This window comes from Maylandia zebra, linkage group LG11, assembly GCF_041146795.1.
Source record: "Maylandia zebra isolate NMK-2024a linkage group LG11, Mzebra_GT3a, whole genome shotgun sequence".
Classification (NCBI taxonomy): Eukaryota; Metazoa; Chordata; class Actinopteri; order Cichliformes; family Cichlidae; genus Maylandia; species Maylandia zebra.
The window spans coordinates 3,228,017-3,250,559 of record NC_135177.1 but is presented as its reverse complement, the minus strand read 5'-3'; the positions used below and the strand labels follow the sequence as shown (position 1 = coordinate 3,250,559).

Here is a 22,543-nt window from a genome sequence, read left to right as displayed (position 1 = left end):
CTGATTTATTTATTTTCTGGTTAATGCTGCACCACACCCCTCATTTAGTAGTCCTTTGTGGATAGCTTTATGCAGTACCCTTTTCTAACTAAAAGACTTAATTGACACAAAGCAATTTTACTAATCTAAGCCAAGTTGGCAAACTTGGTGTAAAAGTCATTAAAACAAAAGTGATCCTCGACATATTAGCCAAAATTCTGGCTCACACATGAGTTGTGTTCCCACCTGGCAGATCTATCACTTAATTACAGATATGCCACATCTCAACTCATCGTGTGTGTGTGTGTGTGTGTGTGTGTGTGTGTGTGTGTGTGTGTGTGTGTGTGTGTGTGTAAAGCACGCCTGTCCACATGTACAGGCCCATCTTAAGTTTGCCAGTGAACATGTAAATGATTCAGAGAAACATGAAACCAAGTGGACGTCTTTGACACCCGACCCACCGTGGTTGCCTCTATTCGCCCAATCAGCATTATGCATTGGGGCTGTTTTTCTGCTAAGGGTAGAGCATAACTTGGGAATCAATGGTGGCACGGTGAACAGCACTGTTACCTCACAGCAAGAAGGTCCTGAGTTTGATTCCACCCCCTGGCCGGGGCCTTTCTGTGTGGAGTTTTCTCTTTGTGTTTGCGTGGGTTCTCTCGGGATACTCTGCCTTCCTCCCCCAGTTTAAAGACATGCAGTTGGTGGGGTTAGGTTAATTGGTAATTCTAAATTGTCCATATGTGTAAATGTGGAGTGAACGGTTGTCTCTCTCTGTGTTCGCCCTGCGACAGCCTGGCGACCTGTCCAGGGTGTACCCCGCCTCTCACCATATTGTAACTGGGATAGGCTCCAGCCTATGTTTTTAAATACACTGTCATTTACATATAATTTCCACTTAGTGATGCACAGAAATGGACTTTTCAGTCCTTCAGTGTAAGAAGGACTGAAAAGATTTTTTTTTTAAGATTTTGTGGAGGTGGTAAGGTAGGTTGTGTCTGCTGGTAGACTTTCCTGAGGAGTATAGTAATGTTCTATTATCGCTTAGTTTCTGAGGTTTTTTTTTGGACAGCAAAATATCCACGTCAACTAATATCTGGCTGATATCAAGTGCTACAGAAATGATGTTGTTCACATCCTGAAGAGGATTGCAGTATCTGGACATTAAAAACAAACTGCAGATAATAAATGAATAAATAGTTTATGGTACTTACACTCTTATTTGTTCAACAAGGACACGTCCACAAAATGATGTCACTTTTATGAAACTTGAAGCATAAATGTAATCAGCACAGGTAAAACATTAACGCTATGCTGTAAATAAACCCTGTTCATGACTTTAATGTCATAGATTCCACGTTTAGTGCGGTGAAATCTAATGACGAGTTTTTAGTCTCGTTTAACACCCACATGTAGGAATAAATACAAATGAAATGTGTGGCAAAATGCTAACTGTTTATTTTTAAGAATCATTCCTGTGGCATTCTTCATTCGTGCATCCTAACTATTATACTCAGCAGAATCATACCTTACATGTGTCTGTCTGTTGCAGTGTCTCTGGTGCTTTACCACAAACAACTGCACAGAGTATCCAGTGACCTGGTTGCTGCCTCCGGCTAAACTATGCCCATTGTCCCAGGCCCGCTGGGGAGTGTGCTGGCGTAAGTTCATCAGACTTATTATTGTGATGTTAAATGTGGTGTTTCCTTTTTGCATTTGTGTTTCATTTGACACAGAATAAGTTACATACATATTGGGGAAATGATTTGAGGAACTTGGTGTTCAGTATGCTGGAAATGTAACTCTTCAACCTACGCGTTAAAAGAAAAAGTAGGTAAAAGGGTATTAAAGCATAAAAACAAAAGCTCTTCATCCAAAACAGCAACCTGTTATATTCACAGATGTGCGACCTAAAATGACCTCCTGTATGTCGGTGGGTCTGAGGGGAGGGATTTATCATTAGGCATGCAGCGGTGTGAAAGTAGCACCAACACTTTCTGTTCCTCTCAGGTCACTTCAGTTGTAGTGGGTGCATTTAAAGATCCAGCACATCGTTCTTGCTTCACTCCACCTGCTCCCTCTTGTTTCTTTAGAAAAAAAGTTGTACTCCACAAGAGACGTTATCCATTGTCTCTGTAGGCAGGCAGGAGCATTTGCAGCAATAATATGCAACAGACACACCAATCCTAGGAACACATGTTTTCCATAACCAGGAAGAACAAACCCACACACACTGACTGGAGTTATTTTTGCTTTAGATTCATTTTCAGTTTACCTTTTCTCATACTTTAAGTTACTACTTTTTTTATACTTTCTAACCTAAAGGAAGTGAACCTGCCACAGTCCTGCTTTGCTGACTACAACATTAACTACAAATATTGTGGATAAATAGATTAGCTCAGCCAGGCACATACACGTGGCTCTTTGTACGTCCGTGTCCAGCAGCATCAGCAGGAACTCGCTGCCCAGTTAAATAAAGTGTTTTATAAAATCAAAACAATGTTTTACTTTTCAGCAGAGCAGTTCTTTTTCCCCACTGCATATTAATTATTGTAATTCCCCGCATGGTTTTTATAGTTTGTGCTGGAAATTCCTCTATAAATGTTTCAGTCGGTCCCACAGCTACACAGAACGGCTCGCCTATTCTTGCCCCGCTCTCCCAGCTGGTGCTCCGGCTCCTCTGCCACATATCTTTCTGAATTTGTCCTGATATGTCATCAGGGGTGTCCCAGCACCTCTTTCTTGAAGCTGTACCACAGATGATTCACAGCAGTAGGTTTCTCAGGCTGTCCTGGCTCTAGACATTTACATAAAGTCTTGCAGAAGTGTTTGGCTCTAAATCAAAGGTGACATGCTCAGTGAGCATAAAAGCACTACAGAGGTAGCACAGAAATGTACTGCCTGTCTTATCGCCAGGAGATCTATTTACAGTGAGAGCTAAGTGAACTGTAAATTTAAGTGTAGAGGGATTCAACTGGAATATTATAAATTATAATGTTGTTGCCTTATTTTACTGCCAAATGTTTGGCCCCTGAAATAAACCACCGTTCTTTTAACTTAACAAGTAAATGATCTTTCTCTTTCTCCCTAACACAGTAAAGTACGTTTAGCTTGACACTGCCAAACAGACTCCACAGCGAAGTAACCGAGCTAACGTGACCTAATGTTTGTATAAGACGTTAAAACTGATATTCAACTGACACAAATCGTATGTGAAAACCGGCTTATGTTATGTGTATTAATTACCCATAAAATTTTCACAGTCAACTGCAGCACCATGCAGGAAATATGACTGAGACCCTGCTCTTAGTCACAGTAGAGCAGACACCTCGGTGACGTATGTTCCACCTCACCAGAGTTAATGCTGATAACTCTGTGGTGAAATTAGTCTTTAGAGCCTAACCCATAAGTGTCAAAAACCTTTGAATGCTGGTGCAGTTTCTACTGAAAATGTAAATGTATATTCAGTACAGATGAGGAAAAAAACCATTGTTAATTCTGTTATTAATTTTCTCAGTCTTAAAAATAACAAGAGAACTGATACGGTCGCACGGAGCCTACTGGAGCAGTAAGGTGTGTCAGTGTTCAAACTTCACTGGTAGCAAACAGAAAGTTGTGTAAATGCAAACACTTTATTGCTAATCGGGAACAGCTATAAAACCAAAAGGGTGCAAAAGGGCCGGCTACTGGCACAGCATTTAAATGTGATGCACTAACATCAGGCAAATGTTGTTGAATATAATGTGTAAATATTCCTCGTGTATGGAGTCGACACATGCTGTCATTTGAGTAGGTGGTAGTTACTTTGTTTTGACAGCTGGCAGCTCTTCTGTATCACGTACATTTTCAGATGGAAGGAAACTCTATTTACACCAGAGAGAACAGACAACGTACACGTGACATGTCACATCTGGTTTTTACTTACAGTTGAACATGAAAAATACTGAGGTATGAACATACACTACCAGTGCCTTCTTAATCGGGTTGGGACCATCAGTTGTGTTGTGCAGAACTCAGCTATCAGCTATGTACCAACCTAAGGGAAGAGAAACAACATTACATTAAGAGCTGAGGGTCGGTCAGTCTTTGCTAAAACTTTAAATGGGACTTGGAGTGCAGTTGGAAAAACCAACAAGTGCTACGATGAAACTGTCTCACACGAGGACGCCTCAGGAAAGGAAGACCAAGAGTCCCCTCTGCTGCTGGGGATCCATTCATCCGAGTCACCAGCCTCAGAAATCACAGGTTAACAGCAGCTCAGATTAGAGCCCCGATAGATGCCACACAGAGCTCCAGTAGCCGACACAGAAACGTGAGCAGTTTTAGGCCACAGCTGCGCATGCGTGCATGCTGTGGTTTGTCCTGTAAAAGGAAAAGAGAAGACGCAGCAAAATGTGGGCACCACTCTGGCAGTGTTTCGGGGTCACGTGATCCCTCCCTCTGCAGAAAAAAACCAGTTTCCATACGGTTAAGTCATTTGTGCTCTTTTTCTCTGGAAAGTGAGAGGCTTGTTTGTGGTTTGTCATGTTTGCAGTGCAATAACTTGCAGAAGCCAGCAGGTGGTGTCATTGACACATGTAGAGCACATTGTCATTACAGTGGCAGCGTGTGATGGCTTCTAGTTACCTTTATCACGTGGTCCAGTGAGAATATCTTCTTGTGAAAAATGAATAAATTCTCTTTTTTTCAGTGAACTTTGAAGCCCTGATCATCTCCATGGCTGTGGTGTGTGGAGTCATTCTCCTCGCCATTGCCGTCTGTTGCTGCTGCTGCTGCTGCTGCAAGAAGCGCCCTTCAAGGTAACATTACAAGTCCGAGGTAACTGAGTAACAGGAGTTTTAGAAAGCTGTGTCAGATGCATGAAAGCACTTAGTGGGCCAATGCTTTTCGGGATGAAAGGGCACTACATGGGAGCACTTTTCACCTCAGGCTCACACGGGCTGCTACAGAGTTAAAGCAACAGCTGTGTCCAGGAAAACACAGCATGTAGTGTTGAAATGGATTACAGAGAACAGTTTGGAGTAGATGTCACAGTTACTTCCTTACAGTTGTGTACTCATTATAATGGCAGAAAAAACAGGAAACAAGTGAAAGAAAACCAGAAAGATCCCTGCTTCTGCTAGCGCTAAAGAACCCAGGTTGCTCACATGCTACGATAATGTCAACATTCAGTGATTAGTCATGTTATCTGTGCTCAGGTATTTATTTCACCTTCAGTCTTTAGACTGCATCTTATCACTGTCTTTACAAAGTGAAGACGGAGGGGGTTTCTTTGTCAGACAACAAAGTCCACACTTTGTTTCATGGTTCATGTGGAAGCTTGAGTGGTTTTCACCCATGTCCTGTATAGGTGCAACTCATTGTTGCTGTTGCAAACATTACTTTGGCTTTTTAATCAAAGTAGAGCTCCTTTCATGCTCTCACTGTTGTTCCTGTAGGGAGGGGGGGGTGAAAATGTCATGTCAGTCCGCTACAGTCTGGCCTGTCACTCACTTGCAGTCCTGTGGGTGCAGGAATCTCGTTCTTGTCTATCATGTGATTGAAAACTTGGGGAAAGCTCACATGTATTACTGTTATGCACACAGATATAAATTTAATATAATTACAGTCATGTTTTCGTCTTGTTTTACTCTTTTTGGGGGTTGCCTCCAAGCATTTTACTTTGTGCATGTTAAACCTTCTTTTGTATTTGGCATTTTCATTGTGGAACATAAAAAGAAAACACTCTCTGCACTCAGGCACACATTTCATGAGTCTTATATAAATGATGCATAGAACTTCAATCAGAGTAACCCTAAAGCTAATGTTAGTTTGTAGCTGCGTGTCATTTGTCACATCCAAAGTGTGTTTTTGTCATCTTCTGGTTCCACGAGGAGCAGTGATTCTGATGCTGCCTTCATGTCTCCTTCACTCTTAAGGTTTGACAGAGAAGAGGAGAGATCTGCCAAGAGGAGGGAGGAGATCAGACAGCGCGCTGAAGAACGGTGAGACCTAGACTCACACCTTAGTCTACACAGGTTGGAAATGTCTGCAACGGTGTTTATTTCAATAACACAGGAGCCTCTTTCTCTGCATTTAACTCCAAACCGATCTTTGCTGTGTCATTCCTCTCTGGATCAAACACTGCTCGTTATTTACAGAATATTTACACACGTACTCACGAAGTTACAGGTACATGTTTAGAGGTCACTGTTTGTTTTCCTTTACCCTGCTGCAGTGTTTTCTCAGTCACCACACTGCTGCATCAAGTAATTATTTGATCCTCTGCTGAATTTGTTGGCTTGCTCGCTTTTAAAGAAATGAACAGTCTTTCATTTTTGATGCTAATCACAACAGTTATATATTTTATATCAAGTGAACTTGGTTCAAATCTCAGACCAAGCGCACACCTACGAGTCGAATCCTATTCTGTCAGCGTGGTGGGTGGCATTGCCTTTCAGCATATCCCAGTAGGACTTGGATATAATTGTCCTAAAACAGAACAGTTCATCATCCCCCAACAAAAGAGTTCATTGTATGTTTGGGAGTCGAGCAACTGGTGTCCATCCAGCCTCAGCAAGTCCACGTCCCAAAGGAGAAGCTCCGGGTTCCTCTGCTGTCGTCCCAGAACACCGATTGGATTGTCAAAGCTGGGCAGCTGCTTCATGGTAATGTGCTCATAAATAGATTGGTTTACATCCTGTGTACTACAGTCAAAGAAACAGAATCATCCAGCAGTCAGCAGACCCGAAAGGCTTCCCTCTTCCTGCACCCCATAAATGTTTCAGCCTTCTCTTCTTGTTCTGTTCCTTTACTTCCAGTGCCAGGATAGCTGGCTGATATGTTTGTGAGCAGGGCAGTCGAGCTGAAAGATGGTCAGTAACTGTGGTTTATCATCACGCTCGGCGTGCTGGGCACATCGTGGCTCACTGTGCGCCTCGTGTGTTTGAGAAAGAATGAATTATCCGACCTCTGAGCTCTTCTCTCTCGTGCTGCAGAATTGAGTCAGGGTTTCCTGCAGTGAGCATGATCAAATCTCTGAAGTTGGAGTTAGTGCAGTGACCTACATAGATGCAGTTCATGTTGTCAACAGGACATTCGGAATAGATTGGACCCATCCTAAGAGAGACTAGTGCCTGTAGACAGTGCTGCTTGGCCTCCGGAGAGCCAGCTTGAAGCACAGAGTCATCCGAGCCCAGGCGGGCCGGGGAGTCGACCCATGCAGCTATATATTTCATATTTCACATGCTGATGTAGCAGGAGAGCTACCTAAGAATTTTAATTATAATTTTGTATCTGATCAAATGCTAAATTATTAAATCATTTTAATAAGTATCTCTTGAACCTCTTGTTTCAGTGCTGTTTAAGAAGTCTGCATGTCCATGTAACATGCTGCTCAGGCTGCTTATGTTACAGTCGGCTAACAGCCAGGATCTGTTCCTGTTGGCTTGTATCTGGTTTAGCTTGTCAATAAGCCAAAGTGTTGTAATGTGTCAAGTCTTAATGCACAACAATACTATGTGAGAAGTTCATTGTAATCCACTGACATGATGCTTGGGTAACACATACAGTTTCATGTATCTATGATGATAATATGGACTGAATATGGGCCAAAATTCGCAGCTGTTACTCCATTATTTGTGTCCATGCTCCTTGGCTGAGTCATGGTAACAGCTGGAGAAAAAAATCATACACACAGGCTTTTTTATGCCATGTATTCAGTTTGAATTTTGTTTTAATCTCATGTTGATATGACTCTTTAAGTATAGCCAAAATGCATGTTTTCTAAACTGATCACACATCCAGGGTATTGAAGCTGTGATATGTCATGATACTGATGCTCAAAGATGGTTCTAGAAACATTGTTTCAAAGAACAAAAGAGAATTTGGCTTTGTGACACTTGGAGCAGGTGCAAAATGAAGTTGGTTGCCGGTCTGAGCGAAAGGCTGAAGGTGTTTTTCAGCCTTGAAATTTTCTTATTATCTTTTGTATTTATGAAGTTCTCAGGCGTCAAGAATTTAAAGTAGTTCCCTTTTTATTAGATTTTTTTTTCTTAGATTGCACAAATAACTGAAAGTTTCTTTTAGCCTTAACTTTTAACTGAACTTGAGTTGGGAAGGTTACTTTTGAATGTATTCCACTACAGATTACAGATTACATGCCCTAAAATGTATTTTGTAACATTTTCCGTTACGTTACTCAACAAGAGTAACGTATTCTGAATACTTTGGATTACTTAACATATTATCATGCTTTTTACAACTACATGAATGTACTACTGCTGTGTGATTTATTACTATTACTGAAGGTTACTCTCCACACCAACACCAACTAATGTTTAAATCTTAATATAAATGAGTAACAGCAGGTGGACATTAGGTAAGGCTGCACTTTTTGCAGCGATCTCGTATAGAAACTATTCAGCGCGTATATAAAACAGGTCCGCGGCTCCGAACCGTAGTATGGGGACCTCTGGCTGATACGTCGGGTTCATGTCGGCTCGTAGCTGAAAACTAGCTTTACTTTGTTGTCTGGCTCAACTTTTCTTGCGAGAGACAGAGAGAGGCGTTGAAAGGCTGCTGCAACCAAACTTATTGTTTCAGAGGAAAACATGAACACAGCGTACAGCCGAGTCTTAATAGCTTACTTACAACTGGGCTCGTCAGGCTCTCTGTTTGGCTGCAGTGGTTATTATTATATTTACATGCTTCCAGCTCCCGTTTCTGCTCCGTGACAGCTCGTACTTTTCCTTTCTCTCCCTCCTCGCTCACAGACACATCACGGGTATGGCAGTCCATCCTCCCTGCAGCACCGACTACACTGCCCTGCATGCTTTAGGGCGATGCCTGTAACACTCTGCCTGTTGCCTTCATATTAAATAATAAAAAATAAAAAAAATTTCTTCACGTCGTTATGACCGCGAGATTGAGACACGGGCGTTTGAGCCTCTTAATGCATGTTTTGTTTGGGTTTCCACCGGCGTGGCATTACCAAAAATAGAGAGGACATAGCCGAACATATGAAACAGGAAAGTACCGCCGTGTAATCCATTTATTTCAGCAAAGTAACTGTATTCTAAATACCACCCTTTTAAACTGTAACGGAATACAGTTACTCATATTTTGTATTTTAAATACGTAACAGCGGTACATGTACTCTGTTACTCCCCAACACCGCTTGTAGTATCCCATTTTCATAAATTATGAGTGGTATTGTGATGATGGAGAAGTCGAGCACCTTCAAAACCTTTAGTCTGTGTAGTGAGCCAAGCTCAGTACTCACGTTCTTTCAACTTTCCCTTTTTTTCCGTCTTCCCTCCAACATGTTGAATGCAGCCATATTTATGTGGAGGGAATGTGAACGTGTCAGTGCGATGCACACAGGCCATCGGCGTGGCTTAGGGGGACGGATGGCAGACACATCTTAACCCACCTGATTGCTCACAGATCAGTACATAGCAATAAAGCAGCGACTGCCACACACCAGAGTCTTTGAGCTGAGATGAAGTGAAGTGAGGCCTCTGGACTTCCACTACACAAAACCTGCCCCTCAGAAAGGCTGAGTGAGCAGCTTTACCACAGGCCTGTTGCTCTGTGAGTCACTGTCAGCTAAAATTTAGGAACATTTTTATGCCAGGAGTGCAAACTGATGCATTTTTCTTACTTGGTAAGCTGAATGTTATTGTGCTTATTGAAATGTTGTTTAAACGATGTCGTGCATAATAAGTATTTGGGAGTATTAGGTATTGATGGTTGCATAAGTGCCCACATATCATGACTGGCTGTTTGTAATGTTGTGGTGCAGTGTAGCTTAAATGTTTCTTGGCGAGTAAAGTGCTTGATGGGTTTGCTCTGTAAACTTGTGCATATGTAAACAGCTGTTTCAAAATAACAAAGCTGCAGAAACTTCTGGAATCGCCACTATTTCAGCCATGGTTCTCTGTAAAACCTGTTTTTCATTGGAGTCAACAGTAGAGCCAAAAACACTCATAGCTACTAACACACAGAGGAGAAATGGCATTCATCACCTGAACTCGGAGTTGCCTCCTTAGTGCTCAGCAGCCTTGTTGGTGACGCCTGTGAGCAGGTAATCGGTCATTATCTAAATAAACAGGCAGAGAGCCAGAACCTAAATTTACTGCACAGACTCACCAAAAGTTTCCAGAATCTAATGAAAAAGTTTGGTAACTTTTCCCAGACTTTGCCTGCAAGTCATGTGTAAAGTTTTTACAACAGTGCGGCTTCATCAGCAGCTCAGTCCAGAGTTACTGAACAAATACCACATTTATCTATGACTACTGCAGCCCAGCAAAAAAAACATAGTTGCTCAACCCTAAACATAGACTGGGATGAGTGCATATGTCTGCTGCTGTGCAACTGACACTGTCGTAAACCTTGACTCTGACATGCATCTCTGCAACAGTGCCAAAAAGTATTTGTCCCTTGCCTTGTTTGTTTGTTTTTGCATATTTTTCACACATTTTTAGATCATCAAACAAATTTGAGCATTAGACAAAGATAAACCAGCGAAATATTATATAGATGTGCATAGACGGGGTATTTTCACATGGGGCCAGGTAGGTTTGGGTTTGTCGGACAAATATGTGAAGAGCAGATAAAAAGAGAACTTAGGACGAGGGTGAAGACTTTTTAAGCAGCAGGAAAGGTTCTTCAGTCCAGCTGTTGATTTGGTGTCGGGAGCAGGACATCTGTAGCATTTCAGAATTGTCCCACAGAGTTGTTTTCAGAATTCACTGGGTGTCCCATTGTCTCATTACAGCTGACGTCTGTGTTGCAGTCATTTATTTCCATGTTGTTTCATTAAAGTTTGGATACTTGGCTGTATCCAAATATGGAGGCCCAGTTAGAGTTGAATGATGGCTCTCTACCTTGAGAGTTGTCTTTCTCTGGAGTGTATTTGGCACTAACAGAGTGAATACTTCCTGACCTGTTGACTAACTTCCTCTACTTTTTTTTTTTTTTTTTTTTTTTTTTTTTTTTTTACAGGAAGGTGGAGAGAATGGCACGCCACGATGAGATCAGGAGGAAGTATGGTGCGTATAGACTTTCCATATGGACTTTAGCTCCTTCTCTTTGATCATAGTGTTTGTTTCCAGCCCTCTCTGATGTACACTGAAGGTGAGGTGACCAGTAGGTCTAACACGGAGTAGCCAGCTCTGTGTTCTCTGTTCTGTGTGTGTCAGCAGTGTCTCTGATGCATGCTTAACTATTTTAAGAGTTTTTCAGTGTCAGTGACTTTGATTTCCACACCCTGGGCCACTGATACATTATTCAACAGAATATGCTTCGTCCCCAAGCAACCTACACTGTAGGTGTACATGAACTAGGCGACGTAGGATTTTCAAATTGATGCCATAGGTGCATAGGCTAGGAGGCTGGGGGAGCTGTCAGTATCTTTTACTTATCTCCTATTTATTAAATAAACACCTTTTTTGTATTGCTAACGGCTGTACAAAATGTAACATGAGACCATCCCTCACTTGAAGAGCCTGCAAAAATCCCAGGAATGTGGCATTTCTCCTCGCTGCCATACTAATTTGTCTAGCTCACCACTTCACCAGTTAACATGGGCTAACCTGAGCTGGACAACATTGTTATTATACTGATATTCAGTATTAATGCTGGTCTTTCAGTTGTGTTACAATAGATATGACACACTCCACACACAATAGTGCACCATAATAATGGCTAAGCTGCTGGTGTCATCAATAAGAGTGGCAATAATAAAAGCTTGAATGTTTTCATGATCCATGAACTCAAATGAAGCTTTGCCAGTTTAGTTAGCAAAACGTTTGTGTGTAATAAACGGCTGCCTGAGCTGTGCTGTAATTAAAAGCTAGGAGTTTTAGATGACCTAAAAGCAAATCCTATTTTTTGTGGAGCTAATTTAATCTCCGTGTTTGTATGCAGTCAAAGTAGCGGTCCCTGCTAGGCATGGGAAAATATGACAACCACTCTCCGGTGCTCAGTTGTGACTGAAATGTTTATGCAATAAAATCTGTTTTTAAGCAGCTGAAGGTACAAAAATAGTCAAACTTTAAAACCTGATCACTACCTCGCATTTGTTGCCACATGCTTTAACTTAATCAGAGCATTTTTGCTGTCAGTGAAACAGGAAATATTCTAAAAATAAATGAGTCATGAGCAAACTACGAGTGTGCGCTGCAGCAAAGTATAGAAGAAGTATCAACATCACACAGCACTGCTTTCTATTTATTTCCAATCAATGCACTGATTCTAATCCATCGCTCTGCCCTCTGCAGGGAAGTGGGCGGTAAGGGTTGGCCTGTCAGCGGCTCGATAAAGACAGACTCGTTCGTTCGTTCCGTAGATGTGGGAGAAGCTCGAGTGTCCGTGCGTCGTGTCTGTCCATCCGTTCACTGTAGTAAGATGTCAGGTTATGTGGGTTGAGTGTAACGACTGCACGACAGAGTGATGGATGGTGGTCTGTTTCTTAGGCCTGCAGCTCTCATTAGTTTCCTTCCACAGGGGCTTTAGTAGAGACTGCTCTCCTTTCACATTTGGTCTGGTCGGTTCTCTACAACTACAATCCACATCCTCTTATTTCCTTGAAATCAGACACAGCGGAAGATTCCCTGAGGGTGGGTCAGGAGGTTATTCAGCAAAACTGGAAATGATCTCTTGTCATTACCAGTTGAAAATATCCCAGAAAGACAGCACAGATTTGAATTACACGTTTCACTTTTTGCAGTTTAACCCCAGCGCTCTGTCATAGCCTGCATTTAGTTAAGTTTTATTTTTAGGGGGCAGCTGCTGCTTCAAGGTGTTTTATAAAGTCATGTAGAGACTCTACAATAATACGAAACTGTGAACACTAGACTTCTACAGTTCTACAGCATGGCGCTGAATGAGCATTAACTATTGTACAGTTGGAGGTTTATTTTGGTTCAAGTCTGAAATGAATCCTGTATCACTGCAGTTTGCTTCAAAAAGCCCTCGTCGACTGGAAGAGTGTGAGAATGGCTGGCAGATTGGTGTTGTAGTGAACCGCTCTGGTAAAAAGAGCTTTCAGTTCAGCTGCACCTATGGTCATGAGCTGTGGGCAGTGACAAACAGAATGAGGTTGGATACAAATGGCAGAATCAGCTTAGTCTCCAGGAGGACTCGACTCCGCCTTTAGACATTCGAGAATGTAACCAGCTGAGGAGGTTCAGGCAGCTGATCAGGATGTCTAAGCATTGAGGATTAAACTCAGATCACATTGGAGAGGTTATACATCCTGTCTGGCGAAACATTGCTGGGGTAACACCCTGCTTCACCTGCTCACACCAGGAGGATGGTGCAAACTGACTTTGTTAAATCTGTGGAAATGCAATAAAGCATGATTAGGGCCTGAAGTCATTACTTTGCCATTTATGTAGTCCAGTAATTAGAGGGCCGTAGAATGTGAGAATAGCCCGTGTAACCTATAATCCATTTTAATCATGAATGAAATCAACTTTTCACGCTTAAAACGAGCATCGACTATGAAGACACACCATGCTTATTATATTGGCATTATTATCAGAATCTTATGTAAAGAAAAAATTTCAAACAGCAGCAGTGGAGTGCCGCCAGGTTACATTATCAACCCAAAATGCAGCAACAGTGGCCATAATGTGCTTAAACATGAGGACAGCATCGTTCTGCAAGAGAAGGCTCCTCCTATATTGAAATAGTTGGAAATGCTTTACGCATTCAGTGTTTGGTATTTGTGCACTAACTGCCATCGATTAATCAGTTTCTTAGTGGCAGCGAGAGTGTCCCTTTTAATGTGTATTGATCCGTGGACGTGGAAAGTTCAGGCTCCGCAGGAGAACTGTGCAGGTTCAAACCTCAGTAACACTTGGAGTATGAAGAACAACTTTATAGTTTAACCTGCTTGTGGCCTTCATCAAGGTTAGAGGTGCATTGATCCAACTTATTCCACGTACTCCTCAGAAGCCATTGTTGAATAAATACGCTGTTTTCTTCAGTCAGCCTTGGAATCATTTGTTTGTGTGTAAGACGACAGCAGGCCTGACTGAAACGTTTATTAACTAAACCAAAGGTAAGAAAGAAATGCATCTGGAAATATACTGTAACCTGCACTTGAGTAAAATAATTAATAAGACCAGGACAGAGATAAATAAAGCAAGAAAATGACTTTATTAGTGAGCCTGTTTATTTGCACTGGGCTTATTTAGGTGAGCCTTCATTGCACTCTGCGGTTATTAATGCTCGTGCTAGTTTCTCCTTTCACCTGCTGCATTTCTCATGTAAAGTTCCACCAAAACATGTTCTCACGAGAACAAAAAGGCCAGGACCAAACATGAGGGATATTGGGAAGCCGAGCAGGAGAGAATCCTCTGAACTTTCCAGTCAAATCATTTCATCAAAGTTTGCTTCAAACAAAAACGACTGCAAACACTCTTCTGTTATGTTGGTGCTTATTAGCTACCAGTCTGCTCCTCATGGCTTAGTGAACACAACATAGTTAATTAATGTTATCATAAAACAAAGTACAGACATCCTTCTAAACGGCAAAGATATGGAGGAGAAAACCGATTCAGAACAACCACAGACATCAGCAAAGATGTCTGCCGGTGACATGGCACACACAGTAATATGCAGTTAATAAAAGTCCATAGGAACGGTTACAAAATTGATAAGGTGGGCAGTTGTTTTCATTGCCCATAGAAATAAATAATTCCATTGATCGTGTGTATGAAAAACTTGCTGATGGCGGTTTAGCAGCACATGCTGTCATACTGCATTCATTGTTAATGAAACATCAGCGTGAACAGAATATCCGGGATGGATTTCCCAGTTTGTCCTCAGACTGATGCTTCCTCCAAGGCATCTCTGGAAAATGTGGAGCAGAATTTGACCCAGCATGACTTTGTCTGTTTTCATTTTGTCTCCACGTTGTGTGTGCAGGTCTGATGGGCGACACGGACCACCCGTACAGCAAGTTTGAGAACGAGTAAAGCAGCTGCAACGGAGGACGTCCGCGGGCCGCGGCTCTCACGGCTTTGCTTTTAGCTCGGAGTGATTTTCTCCCACACAGTGCTGCAGAGCAGCAGCTGTCCGGTGATCTCGTTCAGACGTCAAACCTGATTGAAAATATTCTGAATTAGTTTAGCTTTGTGATTCTTTATGAAGGCAGTCGTGTGTGTTTAGTCGTTAAATCTTGTTTTTAAACTTTTTGCAAACCTTTTTTCTCTCTTTTTAAATGTTGTACTCTCACATCAATCTTTGCACTTTGTACATACGTTGATTAAACGGTGATGACTGTGTTTCGATTCATTAATAAACCTCTTTAAGCTTTTTTTGTTTGTTTTAAATGTATGAGCTTCTGAGAGAGTGCATAAAGTGAGAGCATGATAAATTGCTGAGTGTAGCCCTGTCATAGACGACAGCACAAGCTGACCTCTGTCATTTTCCGATAACTTTTTAATTGAAAACATCGGGAAGGAGAATGTTGCTCCGAGTCGGACACCCACTAGTCTGCTTAATAACATGAAACTAAAATGCCTCAAAGCTGGACTGACCATGTTAACAAATGTTTTCCTCTCCGTCCACTGCTGTTCTCCCACTTCAGCGATGATCCACTTTAACCCTTTGATTATCAAGGCTGAAATAAAATGATTAATGATGAGCCTAAAAACTGCAAAATTGATGGCACTAAACCTCTCACTTTTATATCATTTTAATAAAGCAAATGCATTTATATTCACTTTTCAAAGCCCACATTAAAAATGGGTTGATTGTTCAAAATATTTTTGTATATTAGCGATTGTTGATTAGCAGTCCTTGGTTCAGCTGTTTTAGCTCCCAGTCTCTTCATGTTGACTGTTCTGAGCTTCTGTCCATCAGAAACAGGTTTGAACAGCGAACAACCTCTTGGCTCTGACACCATACAGACCCAAGAGTACAAAAAAACTGACCTCGTTATTTTCCCTGGTCCTGAAGATTACCCACAATAAATACATGACAGAAAATAAGGAAAAGCAGAGTGTGCATGCATGAATTCTGGATCGAGAACAGTCAACAGTTTGTAGAGAAACATTGTGGATTTAGATTTATTGTAATACCAGCGTAGTGAGGTGATGAGGAAGTTACATTCTCTGCCTGTTTTTGATCTATGTTATTACTCATGCTGTAGTTTTCTAAAGTGGCTGAAGACTGGAAAGATTCTGCAAGCCTGAAGCACAAAGACTCCCAACCAATGTGATTTTGGACACGATACAGAGATGTATGAAACTCAGTTTAGCTGTGTGATCGATCTGTTAGCTTTCAGAGTTGAATCAAATATGACTCCACGATTTAGGGCGGAAACAAATGTAAAAGATGATGTTACGTCTGCTCTTTGAATGTTTGAAGGGTTCTGTTCAATAACACAACATTAAGATTGAAGTGGTGGGTTGAACCTGGAGCCGTGACTTAAATGTATAAATATTAGTCTCGGCGCCTGTCACATGGTTTAGTATGCAGCTACATACTCTCACAGCAGTGTCCTTCTCAATGCATTATTGCTACTATACCTATATAATGTTAAATAATATGAAATTTGGGGGTTTAAACCTAATGAACCAATCGTTTCAGCTATAGCGGGGGGCTAACATGTCAGAGCCGTGCTCGGGAATGACCATCAGACTCCTCAGTAAAGGGACACATGAAGAAAAAGGAATCTCCTCTCCTCACATTACCTGTCAGCATTCAGGTTCAGTTCCCTCACTGCCATGTGGTGCCGCCAGTGTACGTGGTTACCTCAGTCAAGCACGCAGGCTTGGTTCCCTTTTTAGAAGCCTTTTGTTAGCTTTTTATTATGACACTAATGACATATAAATAATGCAGCTGTCTAGATATGAATAAATGTATATCATGGTCAATCTGCAGTCAATCTATAATAGCTACTATCTATACTATATATATGTTTTTCCAAATAAAGCCCAATATTCTGGTTATTCCAAAGAACTGAATTAAATGAAAGGTTGGATATGCTGAGTATGGATGTCTCATCTTATCACTGGCATATGGTCAGGACCTGCTGGGATAATATTTTAAAGCACTATACCAGTCATTTTTCAACATGAATGATTGCGTGATCAACCTCAATTAAAGTCCTTCACTATGTGGAATAGACGCCATGAGACCGCATCCAGATGTTCTGTGTTGGTGCCAAAACTGTTGTGGGATTTGAAATAGATGAGAAGTTTCTTCTAATTTGTGATTAAAGTAAAATACATACATTAAAGACATACACCAATCAGGCATAACATTTTAACACAAGCGTGTTAAATAATAATGGTAAATGGACTGATTCTTATACAGTACTTTTCTACTCTCCCACACAAGCACTGTTATCTATGCTTTCTAACTCTATCATTCATACTCCGATGGATGCATCAGAGAGCAAGTCAGGCTATGCAAACCGGGCAGCCAGGGACCGACCACCAACCATCCGATCAGCAGCTGACCTGTTCTACCTCCTGCGCTACAGCCACCCTAATATGGGGTAGGCAAAAAATGTGATGTATTAGAAGCAGGAAAAATTGGCAAGCTAAACGACTGGGTCAGACTACCTCCAAAACTGCAGCTTTTGTGGGACGGTCCCATTGTACAGTGATCAGTCTTTATCAAAAGTGGTCCAAGGAAGGAACAGTGATGAACAAGTGACAGAGTCATGGGCAGCTTGTTGACACAGGTAGGTAGTGAAGGCTGCCCTGTGTGGTCTGATCCAACCAATCCAACCAGTAAGCTACTGTTGCTGAAACCACCAAAAAAAGTCAATGCTGGTTCTGATAGAAAGGTGTCAGAATACATAGCGTTACACAGTTTGTTGCGTTTGGGGCTGCATAGCCAGAGAGCAGTCAGGGTGCCCATAGTAACCCATGTAAAGCACCAACGAAGGAGACGTGAGCATCAGGACTGAACTATGGAGCAATGGAAGAAGGTGATCTGATGAATCACATTTTCTTTGGCATCGCATGAATAGCTGGGTTGCGTCACTTACCTCAGGAACACCTCGCACAGGAATGCACTATGAGAAGAAGCTGACAGAGGCAATGTGATGCTTTGGGCAAACCTTGAGAGTGGCACGAGCATCTACCTAAGCATTGTTGCCATGTAGACGTTTTCATGGAAATGGTATTCCCTGATGGCCGTTGCCTCTTTCAGCAGAAAACGTACCCTGCCTCAAAGCAAAAACAGTTCATGAATTGTTTGAGAAGCACAACAACAACAAGCTTGAGGTGTTGGCTTGGGCTCCAAATTCCCCAGATCCCATCTCGAGCATCTGTGGGATGTGCTGGACAAGCAAGTCTCATCCACGGAGGCCCCCACCTCACAACTTAAAAGATCTTGGTGCAGATACCACAGCTCACCTTCGGGGGTCCAGTGGAATCCATGTCTTGATTACGCTGTTTGTTTGTTTTTTGCTCCAGTTTTGGTGTGTTGAATGACTTTGCCCTTATTAGGAGGAGGAGTTGGCCGTCCAATTGGGGTCTGGAATGTGGGGCCTCCCTGCTGCTACGGAGTCAGGGCGGTCTGCATCTCCCCACGCCAGGGAAAAGGGTAACACCACCTGGGTCTGGGTGCCTTTTCCCCCTCCAGGGGCAAGGGTACCTAGAACCGGTTCTTAGAGTACGCTTGGGGAGTGTGATTGTGTGTACAGTGTCTATTTATGTCGGTCTCCACGTTGGGTGAGTGTGGAGTAAGTGTATATGAGAGCATGAGGGTGGGAATGGATGTTTGTATCTGTGTGTGCCTGTATGTCTGTGTCCATATGTCAGGTTGGGTGTCAGACGCCACCTCTCTGGGGACATCTCAGGCCCTCCAAGGTATGGAGGCCTATCTCCCCCCACCACTTTCCCTGCCAGTGGCGGACTCCCTCAGACATCGGTGCATTGGTGGTTCTTGGCTCTGAGAGCCTCTGAATGTCTGGAGCCTGGATCTCCTCCATACCTGCTTCATGCCCAGGAGGACGGGTCCATGGCTCCCCACACCCTGTAGCACAGTGGTTCCCAAACTTTTTTTGCTGGGCCCCCCTTTGTTTTGCAAGAAAAATGTTCGCCCCCCCCCCCACACACACACACACACACGTGCACGTGCACGTGCGTACGCACATGCACGCACACACCCTCCAACCACACACGCCCATATTTTGCTCCATTGCGGTTTATTTCACACCTCAAACATTTAGTAAACAATTAAGCAAATACAATAATCTGCAATAAATCACAGGTAGTAATAAAATAAACTACTAACTCTTTTACGCTACGTCCGCACCTACACGGGTATTTTTGAAAACAAACTGTGGGATCCTGTTTGTCTGTGATTTGAACAGCCCAGTGCTGCTCCCGACGCAGGGGAAACCAGTCCTGCAGGGAGACCTACCTCGGCACCTGTGCAGGTGAAGCCAAAGGGAAGATTTGCTTCAACGTATTTTCTACTCTTTGGCTTAGAATGAAGTTTGTTTGGAAACATATTCAGCGATGCTTCATCTCCTGCTTTGCGTTTCTGTAGGCGCCCGTGCTAGCAGTGTCCAAGCGTTTTGTTTTTTTCCCCCTTTTCATCCTGCGCCCCCCCTGCCATGGCTCTGCGCCCCCCCTAGGGGCGGGCCCCACACTTTGGGAAGGTCTGCTCTAGCAGATCATTACATGAAGGAACCTTTTAAAAACAAGCGCGCTCATGCTCACAGGTGTACACACGGGTGCTCACACACACAAACGACACCATTTTTGGCTCCTACCTCAAAGCACACTGTGTTCTGTCGATCTTATGTGCTGCACAATAATGTTCAATATTCAGTGTTTACTGTTATTTTCACATAGATCATCGCGATGATGTTGTTTATTATGTTGCTCTTTTTTTTTTTGCTTGTTTTCTCTTTTTTCTTTCTCAACAGGTGATCCAGGTGATCGATATTTGGATTTTTTGTCTGTTTGTTTTGTTGGTTTTTGTTTTTTGCCCTTTATCACCGTCCCTCTTCCCCGCTGTTTTTCTTTCCCTCTTTCTTTCCCCCAGTCAAGTCTGTCCCGTGTGGAGCAAGTGAAAATAAGATAAACAATAAAAGGTGAATCAAATAGACCAATACAGCAAGGCTGGGATGGTCCATTTGGTAAAGTAAATCCGTTGGGAATCTTTCTTCGCCTTTAGACAATAATTCTGATGGCAAAAGAACCAAACGGGACAGGCAGAAGAAAAAAAGAAAAGAATAAAAGGAGGTGTCGTAACTGATGGCCTCCAGAACCTACAGTAAGCACTGTGGCTCCTGTTCAGGCTGTTAATGCCTCACACCTGAGATGTGAAAATACAAAAAACCACTTCCACATTCATTCTGATGCTTGGTTTGGGAAAGAAACCAACTAAATAATGTTTTGTGACATTTTGTATGTAAATCATGTAAACTTGTAAAGACTAAACCTGTCTTACAAAATGCATTTTCAAAAACTGTGTCAGTTGTTCCAGAAAATTAGGAAAATAAAATATGCTTATAACTGTACTTGTACCTGTACTTTTGGCTGTATTTTAGGAGAATGGAACCTGTTTTTCCTCTATCGATTTCTGAAGCATTTGAATAAAACAACACTTACTTTCTTTCAGAACAAGTAAATGAGACTCTTTCCTTCTACGTCAACATTAGTGTGTAAAAAAATCATTTTTAGTAGTTTTTATTTTGTTACTTAAACTAATTGGTGAAGTGAAATATCCTAAAAATATCCATTGTTACGTCAACATACATTTCCTATTCCAGTTTTTTTTTTTTCCTTTTTTGACCTCCTGGTTCTTTAGCCGTCAGAATTGTTGTCTGAAGACCAACAAGGAGACCCAATGGATTTACTTTGCCAAATGGATCATCACGGCCTTGCTGTATTGGTCCATTTGATCGACCTTTGTTGTTATTATTTATTTTATTTTATTTTTAGTTGTTACAGATGGGACAGACATGACTGAGGGATAGGAAAGGGAGAAAGAAAAGAAAATCAGAAGGGAAGAGGGACAGTGAGAAAGGGCACAAAAAGAGAAAGAAAAGAAAAAAATCTCCTGGATCACCTGTTGAGAGAAAAAGAAGAGAAAACAAGCAAAAAAAAAAACAGAGCAACATACTAAACACAACACCATCACGTTAATCTAGCTAAGTGTAAACAGCAGTAAATACTAAATATTCAATGTTGTTTTGTAGCAAGCAGGACCGACAGCACACAATGTGCTTGGAAATAGCAGCCAATAGAGGTGTAGTTTATGTCTATGGACAGTGAACACCCGTGTGCACACCTGTGTGGATCAGCGCGCTTGTATTCAAAAGGTTTCCACATGTAATGGTCTGCTAGAGGATGTAGAGAGCCATAGCCCCGTCCCCCAGGGCATGAAGCAGGCATGGAGGAGATCCAGGCCCCAGACATCCAGACATCCAGAGGCCCCAGAGTGCGAGAGCCCAAGGAGGACCACCGGAGGGGCATCCGTGCCACCCTCATGGGAAGAGCTGAGGAGAGCCCCAGATGAGGGGTCACCCAGTAGCCACGGAGCAGAAGTCAGAGGGGGCTGCAGTGGCGTGCCCGCCGGCTCTGCCGGCAGCCAGCTGTGCCAGAGTGAACCGCATATGCACACATATACAAGTACTCAGCACTCACCCAAGTACTCAGCACTCACCCACCCCTATTCCAGTTTTTAAGTCAACCAGGTTAATAAGGTTAACTAAAGGTTAACTAGAATTTACACTGCCGAATGGTCAGTTCTGAGTTACTGTAGTCATACTTTTTAGACTCAAGCACTTAACGTATATAAACATAAGCAAAATAAATCTTGCTTCTTTATATAGTGTATTTACTGCATGAAAAACATTTGAAAAATTGCATTGAAATAAAGTTGTTTATCAGTTCTTGTCAGAGTTTCCTTCATATAGGTGCCCCATGTTTCACTACAGAGTAACTATTAGCATTAGTGAGATGTCGCCCGTTGTCAGACAAAACAGTGTCTACATTTCATTACTTGAGAGCTTTCTTAGGTTTTTAAACTTTCATAACCTTTGATTGAAGCTAGCAGGTAACATTTTTGAGTCCAGTAATAATCTGTGCTTTGGATGATAATAACAGATTGAGTGTTCATGTTCCTTGTTAGTTGACTTACACGTACGTTTGGGCTTTGAACACCTAAATTACCTCATATCATGTGAATTCCAAAAATCATGCAGGCTACTGACTGTGCTGGCTACACTAGTTAGCATTAAGGGAAAAAAAGTTTAGAGATTTGTACATTAGCTTAGCTATGGGTTGCTAACCGGCTTGTCTCAGCTAGCGATAGTACACTGATTGCCGCTCGGTATTAAGCACCTCCTTATGAATTTCAGTTTTTAAAGTGTTGTTTTCATAAAGAATAACCCATTCCAGACACCTAAACTTGAATCCTGTGTCACATCTTTTTTAAATACAGGACTAATTATAAAAGAGTAATGTGACCATTAGCTTGTCACTCACTGATTGAAGAAGTCGCATTGTCAAACATCAAGCTGAGCTATCACCGTGTTGGTGGAACTGGATTTGACTAGCAAGACATAAATCTGACTTCACTGCACGTTTGT

The 22,543-nt window shown here is 42.1% G+C and overlaps 1 protein-coding gene across 1 annotated transcript in view; it reads left to right on the top strand.

Moving 5' to 3' along the window:
• LOC101464869 (pituitary tumor-transforming gene 1 protein-interacting protein) overlaps positions 1–15,289 on the top strand; it is a 16,293-nt gene extending 1,004 nt beyond the window's left edge. The window contains exons 3-7 of the mRNA XM_004571297.5: positions 1,532–1,640; positions 4,670–4,778; positions 5,898–5,963; positions 10,966–11,012; positions 14,899–15,289. Of these exons, the coding sequence (XP_004571354.3) occupies positions 1,532–1,640; positions 4,670–4,778; positions 5,898–5,963; positions 10,966–11,012; positions 14,899–14,948 (381 nt within the window). The 3' untranslated portion in view covers positions 14,949–15,289. The remainder of the gene's footprint in view (positions 1–1,531; positions 1,641–4,669; positions 4,779–5,897; positions 5,964–10,965; positions 11,013–14,898) is intronic.
• The last annotated feature ends 7,254 nt before the right edge of the window (positions 15,290–22,543 follow it).